Source organism: Pundamilia nyererei, unplaced genomic scaffold (assembly GCF_000239375.1).
Source record: "Pundamilia nyererei isolate P.nyererei 1_Seehausen unplaced genomic scaffold, PunNye1.0 scaffold00519, whole genome shotgun sequence".
Classification (NCBI taxonomy): domain Eukaryota; kingdom Metazoa; phylum Chordata; class Actinopteri; order Cichliformes; family Cichlidae; genus Pundamilia; species Pundamilia nyererei.
In genome coordinates this window covers 149,858-157,736 of record NW_005187920.1, presented here as the reverse complement: position 1 = coordinate 157,736, position 7,879 = coordinate 149,858, and the positions used below count along the sequence as shown (strand labels likewise).

Genomic DNA, 7,879 nt, shown 5'->3' with positions numbered 1-7,879 from the left:
TGTTCCAATCGCTCTATCAGAGAAAAATCAGAGTTTTAGAAATAACGGGACGCTCGGTAGAGCCATTATATTATATTCTTTACAAGTGTATGTAAACTTTTGACCACAACTGTATCAGTTTGACAAGTCCGTTCTTACATCGCTAAAAGAGCTACATGTAACCATCAAAGATTCTAGCATAGATGCTGTTGTGTGTAGGTGGAGGTAAAACCTAACTAAGCAAACCTAACTCGGGCTCACCGCTGTATTTCCCTCCATAGAAGGTCATTGGGAATCCAGAAGCTCCTCCAGCAAAGTCAGACATCATCACGTCCACATTTTGTGGTAGCCTGCCTCCATTCGGTCTGGTGCAGTCCACAGTGTTGAGGATCATATGACCTGCAATAAAAACAACATTTTATATTATAATCAGACTTATTTTTACAGCACAAGTAATTCTATTATTCAAAATGACACCTTTGTAGTCAACAATGATGCAGGTGTCCATTTCAGGATGTACCCCATCCATCAGGATCATAAATCTCAGGTGATCATCAATCTGAGTGAGACAGCAAGATTCATTTTTACTTCTTTATGGAAATCATATGATTTTAATATACAAAATGGTTTTTTGTAATTCCTCTTAAACAAATGATAGAGGCAGTGACTTACATTTTGCCAAACACCAAAGGGAAGGACTTTAATATTGGTCAGCTTAACTTGGCTTTCCTTTATATACCTGTCACAGCGGAGATACCCGTATGTGAATAACAGACCAACATTGGATAATTTATTCCCTCTGTAATTTATGGGGACAATTCAGCTCCACTTCATTACTAACCAAAACACTGGTCTGGATGTGTCACCGACATATATCGGGATGTCCGGCCTTCTTTCTGCCAACACTTTCAGTGTGGGATAACTATAAAGGAAACAGAAAAAGTCAGTGCCCTGCACTGTAAATATAAACACCCTTCATTTCTGAAAGTTGGTCTCTTTGTAGATTTTGTATTTGAGGTTCTAGCCAGTAGGAATAAAAATATTTAACGTTCCAAAAATGTTTTTATTTCTCTCAGGAGCTCTGAAGAGCTGTTCAAAGCAGAGAATAGAAGTACTTAAATTTGGCTACATTAGATTAACATAATACCAAGTCAGACATTTACGTGAAACAAAAAATAATTATTCTTTAAGTAAATTGAAATATTGTGTAAAACATTTTAAGTAAGTAAGTAATTTTAGTAGTGGTAATTTTGGTAATTTTACACTGATCATTTTGTTTCTGAGAGTAAGTACACTGTACTGACTGGCCAGATTGCAGAGTGCTCTACATTACTTTTGTAATAATTTGTAATTAATTATAATTATTTTTTAATTAAAGGATGTAAAAGTCTTTTTACATGCTTTAATTTAAGGACAGTATACCTTCTCTTTACTGTCACTGTATGCAGCTGGTGCTGTTTTCCTCTTTTTGATTTTGCTTGCAGCTGGTCATGGATCAAGTATTGTAATGTATATTACAATATTGCGCCATAAGAAATCAATAAAATTCTGTGTAATCAAGATGAATAGAACAGCTGAAGTAAAAACTGTTTGTAGATACTATACTGTGTTTGCTCTGAATCATTTACTTCAAACAAAAATGGCAGTAATATGTAATGCATATTTTTATGTATTTAACAATATTAGCAGAGCTTGCCTGAGGTGGTCTGAGTGCATATGGCTGATGTAGATGAGATCTGCACCACAAAGCCTGTCCAGGGCGTCTGCTGGAGGCTCATGGAGAAGCCACCAGCCCCTGGCAAACGCAGGACCCTTCAACCAGGGGTCGAACATGAACCTTCTCTTGCCAAGCTGTAGCTCTATGCAGGCATGGGTGAAGTATGTCACCTGAGGGGAAAGTAAAAGAAAATGTATGTTTTGGAGACTATACTTGATGTACTTTTCACTCTTAGTTCATTATTATTATTATTAAGTGTGCCTATGCCAAGAGGAACACTTATTACTATTCGTCGGATTTATTATTCTTATTCTCAATCCTCCGCCTAAAATTTTAACGCGTAACTTGCCCCACAGTTTTGCGACAAGGTTCATTTGGTGTTTATGACTTTTATAGTTTTTTAAATATTAATATTTTACTGCAAATATTCCCACGCTTATCTGTTGCACAGTTTTGAGACAAGGGTTACATATGTTATATCATTTTGTGCGGCTGGATCTGGACTAGTATGCTATGACTTTTGGTGTTTATGACTTTTATAGTTTTTTAAATATTTAGATTTAAGTGCAAATTGGGAAAGATTCATCTTTTGGCCCCATAGAAACAGACTTCATTTGTGGTGTGTTGGCTCTCTCTAGTGGTATGCTGGGAGTGGTACACCCTGTCTACCCTTATTTGGATTACCATAATGACGACAAAATCAACGGTGCGCACAGCATCGCTGCTTTCAGGAGCCATTGGAAGTTTTAAGGTTGCGCAAACCATTGAATATATACGGTAAGCGAAAGTGTGTAAGCTTGGTGGAAAACTCCATATTCCACAAATAGCACGCCTCTACCGAATGAAACAATGGCGGCTGCCACCTCATTTTTATATTCCTCTTATTCGTGTTTCTAGGTCACAAAATAAACTTTTAAGATATTTTCAGGCGAGAATGTAGGTGTGTAAACTTCAAATATCTGCTCGTTTTATCAAGACATCCCATATTAGCAACAGTTCTTGCTAGCTAGCTAGCGCGACTAGCTAGCTTCGCTCAAAAGCACCCGGGCTTGGATTTCAGTGAGGCTGCTCACACTCATTTCACCCCCGATCGCTCACAAATAGTCTTCGTCTCAGCTGGACTTATTTTTTGTTTATATGGGCCGATGATTCATTTATTCATTTTAGTAACGGTATAAACAGTGAAAGGTGGTTGTCCAGATGCTGGTTAATGTGGGAAAATAACTGAGTTTTCTCGTGGTGGCTAAGCGGAGCTCCAACAAAGGGCAGCTGCGGGAAAAAGACACACACGAGGCGGCGAGGCAGCCGCCGATCGACCTGTGGTGGCTAACGCGGACCTCAAACAGATAGCAGCCATGGATCAGGGAAATTAAAGGCAGGAGAAGCAGACCCAAGGTGGCTGTGTCAGGTTAACTGAATTTCAGGTAAGAAGTTATGAACTGCACTCCATTTGGGTCAGATATAAACCGAGTTTAGGTGTAGTTTATTTTCGTTGTGCTGACTTTTTACAATCAGTTACAATAACTCGTACTGCGTACTAGCAGCACGCAGTACGAGTTACGAGTTTCTATACAGCTGTGTGCGCGCTAAGTTACTGATGTTGAACTTTATTTTATTCATGAGGGTTAGTTCGTAGAGTTCCCAACCGTTCCGTACAAATGGAATCGTCCCACGTTCAGAGAAAATATTATGCGTTTCGTATTGAGCCGAAAAGGAACACAGTTTGTCCCGTACTTCAGGTAGAATGGAAGAAGACACAAAGCTGGATTTATTCTGTCGATATGCAGCCTCCCCTGTCATTCTCTCGCCTGTTGCAACTTCAATCATGAAACTGATCAATGATCGGCTTTTCTCTCTTGTTTGTTTATCGCGCTAAACAACAGCAGCACATTTAAGCTTGATCAGCTGTTGTTATAATTCATTCGATTTTAATTTCTAGTATCAGTTGATGTTTGCTGGAGCCACAGCTGTAAAAGCGGCTGGTCGAAACCAGGAGATGTCCTTACTGAATCATCAGAGCTGAACTGGTGATGGAGTAACAGATTTACCTTTTAGGTGACATGAATGAGTTAAAGGGAAGTTATGAACTGTTTCTGAGAGACAAATAACACTTGGATCCTTTTCTGTGTAGCTCACAGCTTGTAACTGTGCAGGGGCGGATCTAGCAAAGCTTTTGCCAGGGGGCCAGGTAGGGCATTAACAGGGAAAGGGGGCACAAAGAAATACTTTTCTTTCTTACTCTCATATAAAATATTTAGCTTTTATTAAATAATTATCTGAATCTTACAACCTGCAGGGGAGGTGGACCCACCTGAGTGGCATCTGCAATCACGCCTCTCAAACTGCATATTTCAGAGTGGCCTTTTATTGTGGGCAGTCTAAGGCACACTTGTGCAATATTCATGTTGTCTAATTAGCACCTTGACATGCCACAACTGTGAGATGGGATGGATTATCTCGGCAAAGGAGAAGTTCTCACTAACGCAGATTTAGACAGATTTGTCAACAATATTTGATAGTAATGGGTCTTATGTAGAAAATGTTTCAGATCTTTCAATTCAGCTCATGAAAAATGGGAGCAAAAACAAAAGTGTTGCATTTATATTTTTGTTCAGTGTAGTAAACACAACACCATTGCAATAACCTAGATAAGCGTAAGCAACAGTAAATACTAAATATTGAATGTTATTGTGCAGCATATAAGACTGACAGCGCACAATGTGCTTTGAGGTAATAGCCAAGAAAGGTATAGTTTGTGTCTATGAGCACCTGTGTGTACACCTGTGTGGATGAGAGTGCTTGTATTTAAAAGGTTTGTCAATGCAACAATCTGCTAGAGGGTGTGGGGAGCCATAGCCCCATCTCCCAGGGCATGAAGCAGGCATGGAGGAGATCCAGGCCCTAGACATCCAGAGGTCCCCCAGAGCACGAGAGCCCAAGGAGGACCAACGGAGGGGCAGCCGCACCCTCTCCTGGAAAGAGCTGAGGAGAGCCCCAGATTTGGGGTCACCCAGCAGCCACGGAGCAGAAGCCACAGGGGGAACCAGGCCTTGTCAAGCAGCCAAGAGCCACTGGGAGTGAATTGGTACATAACTGAGCGCCCAGCCCCAGATGCCAAGAACCACCAACGCACCGATGGCTGAGGGCGTCAGCCACCGGCAGGGAGTGTGGTGGGGGGTGATAGGCCCCTACACCTGGGGGGGCTGAGATGTTCACAGAGAGATGGAGTCTAAGATGTAACCTAACACACAGACATAGACAAACAGGCACACACAGTCACAAGCGTGCATTCCCACCCTCATGTAAATACGCAGCCCTTGCCTAATGTGGAGACAAACAGAAATGAACACTGTAGACAAAGTCACACTCCTCAAACATATTCTATACCCCCAGGTCCAGGTACCGTCGCCCCAGGAGGGGCAATCTGCCCCAGACCCAGGAGATGTTGCCCTTTTCCCTTGTGTGGAGACAAGCAGTAGCAGGGAGGCCGAGCATCCCAGACCCCAACCAGACAGCCAACTCCTCCTCCCAGCCCCCACCCCCCAAAAAGAGAACGGGTGTGTGTGAAGACCCCATACCTTTCTCCACCTGCTCATATGTACTGTTGCTGCTTGCTGTTCTAAAGTGCATTTAAAAGACGGGAAGGGCATGATGCTTTCTGCTAGCAGGTGTCAGCACGGCCCTTCCCGACAACCTTCAATGTCTACATGCATTTAAAAATTGAGAGGTGGGCACCTGCACCAGAGGTGAGTCTGAATACACAGACCTTCCTCTTCATTCATTATTGAGATACTTTGACATAATTAAGATTTTTATTATTACTTATATAATTTATTACACAGATAATTTTGCATAACAGTCTAATAAGGGTAAAACAATGCACAGCGGTGTCTGAAAAACTCTGTAAAACATTTGTTATTTAAAGTGTAACAGCAACACGTACTTTCACTTCTCCCTTCTGGAGCTCCAGAGGTTCTCGAGGATCAGCCATCCAGGGATCAACAGGGCTCAGTTCCACCAACTGAAGCCCCCCATCATCCAACATTGATACCTCTGCAAGTGCGACAAGAAGTTTAGGTGTAGTATTTAAATGGTATTTATATTATTCTCATTATATTATTATCCATGCATTAAATATGGTCATTCATACTGACTCACATGTATTTATACTGTAGTGGGCTTTTTGGCACAAATGTATAATTGTTATTACTTTCAGAGGAATAAATTACATTAAACAGTTCCAGTCATAGAAATTGTCAGTTGGAAGGATATGTTTGACATTGGTTTCTTGTTTTGGTTTGCTTTCCTGGTCAGAGCTCTTCACAAATGTTTAATTATTGTTCTTAGGAGGTAGTACATTTGCACAATGACTGAAACTAGCAGCACTGGCACCATTTCCATATTAATGACCAAAGAACTGACCTCACAGCCCATTGTTCATTCAGTGGGCTGGTTTCAGTCATTGTGCAAATGTACTGTTCATAAGGTTGGAGAAACCTGCAGTCAGCTGAGACTGAAGAAGTCACGTGGATGAGTGAAAAAATGTAAATTACCAAGGAGAGAATTACATTGCATTAAACAGTTTACATCCCAGTCATTTGCAGCATGGAAAATGTCTGTTGGAAAGAATATGTTTGACATTTCTTAATTACAATTATTGACATAAATTGTCATGTTATTCTTTAGAAAAGGCCCTCTACCAGTTTAGCATTTAATTTAATAAAGCAATGAAGGTAATTGCTATTCTGATTGTTAGAGCCTACTCTGGCAAGAGCTATAACTATAAGGTCCTCACACATCCCGTAATGCACCTTTACAGTTTACATATTTATATTCCAGATTTAGCATCCAACACTCATATTGCAGGAAGTGGAATATCAATATACAGTAAATGGCATTTTACAGACAGAACTTACCAAGCTCATCCTGCAAGAAGCTGTCAGGTGGGTTCACATATTTCATTGTTGACACATTTAATTTCCAGTTGTGTTTGGTACATTTAACAGTCCTGAGGGAACAGACAATTCTGTCAGCTATAATCAAAAATTGACAATGTATAATCACTGATATCTGCTCCTGCTCTCACATGCCATCCAGATCTTCAATGTCTTTGATGAACAGTCCCCCTTGATGCTTGCACTGGTTCTTGCATGCTTTAAAGTCATTGTTGCTCTTAAATATGATGTAACACTTGCCATCCTCTGTGCTTTTCTTGAAATTCACTCCTTCTTTGAGTGAGCCAACTGCTTCAGCATCCAATGACAACAATACCTTTGCTATTTGAGAGGCCATTGCACCTAAATGATCAAATTCAAAAAGAAAAGTTTTAACGCACAACCCTTTGAGGCAAGCACAAGGAGTCTTACAATGACCAATGGAAAAAAAACGGAGCAGTAGTTACAACTGAAATGGCATCTAAACTCCGTAAATATAAATATACTGGCTCCTCAGGGAAGTGGCCAGGCGCATCTGGCCACTGGGATACTGCCAGAATTTATTTACTTTTTTTTTCTCCTTCTTGGAGTCTGGGTGTGCAAATACATTCATAATGTTGGTTTTTGATTAGATAACTCTATGGCTGCTGTCGAAGCTATACAAAGGTGAGTCTCCTGCAGAACAGAGATATCAGCCTTGAGATCTTTCAGGTGTGTAAGGACCTTTTTGTGCTTAACATAACCAGTTAGCAGACCAACATAAATTGAGGACTGGTTGGGCAGGCCAACTATTCCACTTCAACTTTAACTCTAAGACGAGGGATGTTTCACATCCCTTTTGCTGTATCAAGCATTTTATCTGATCCTATGGGCCGTTATATTATTGTGGTTTGCCATCTTTATCAACTCAGACTAATTTTAGCTAGCATTTATGCTCCCAACTGCGATGATGAAAACTTCTTTGTCAATTTATAATCACAAATTCCAGATATGGCCACACATAATCTCATCTTAGATGTAGACACAAACTGTGTGTTCTCTAACCTAGACAGAAGCTCTAATAAATGGTAAATGGCCTGCATTTGTATAGCGTTTTACTCAGTCCCTAAGGACCCCAAAGCGCTTTACACTACATTCAGTCATTCACCCATTCACACACACATTCACACACTGGAAATGGCAAGCTACATTGTAGCCACAGCTGCCCTGGGGCGCACTGACAGAGGCAAGGCTGCCGGACACTGGCGCC

At 40.9% G+C, this 7,879-nt stretch overlaps 1 protein-coding gene across 1 annotated transcript in view; it reads right to left on the bottom strand.

Annotated features, from left to right (window-relative positions):
- Positions 1-7,879, bottom strand: part of cmah (cytidine monophospho-N-acetylneuraminic acid hydroxylase) — a 55,449-nt gene that overhangs the window by 13,046 nt on the left and 34,524 nt on the right. The window contains exons 2-9 of the mRNA XM_005754189.1: positions 6,783-6,993; positions 6,613-6,704; positions 5,640-5,749; positions 1,676-1,866; positions 821-901; positions 652-718; positions 457-538; positions 241-378 (exon numbers count right to left, since the gene is read on the bottom strand). Of these exons, the coding sequence (XP_005754246.1) occupies positions 241-378; positions 457-538; positions 652-718; positions 821-901; positions 1,676-1,866; positions 5,640-5,749; positions 6,613-6,704; positions 6,783-6,988 (967 nt within the window). The 5' untranslated portion in view covers positions 6,989-6,993. The remainder of the gene's footprint in view (positions 1-240; positions 379-456; positions 539-651; positions 719-820; positions 902-1,675; positions 1,867-5,639; positions 5,750-6,612; positions 6,705-6,782; positions 6,994-7,879) is intronic.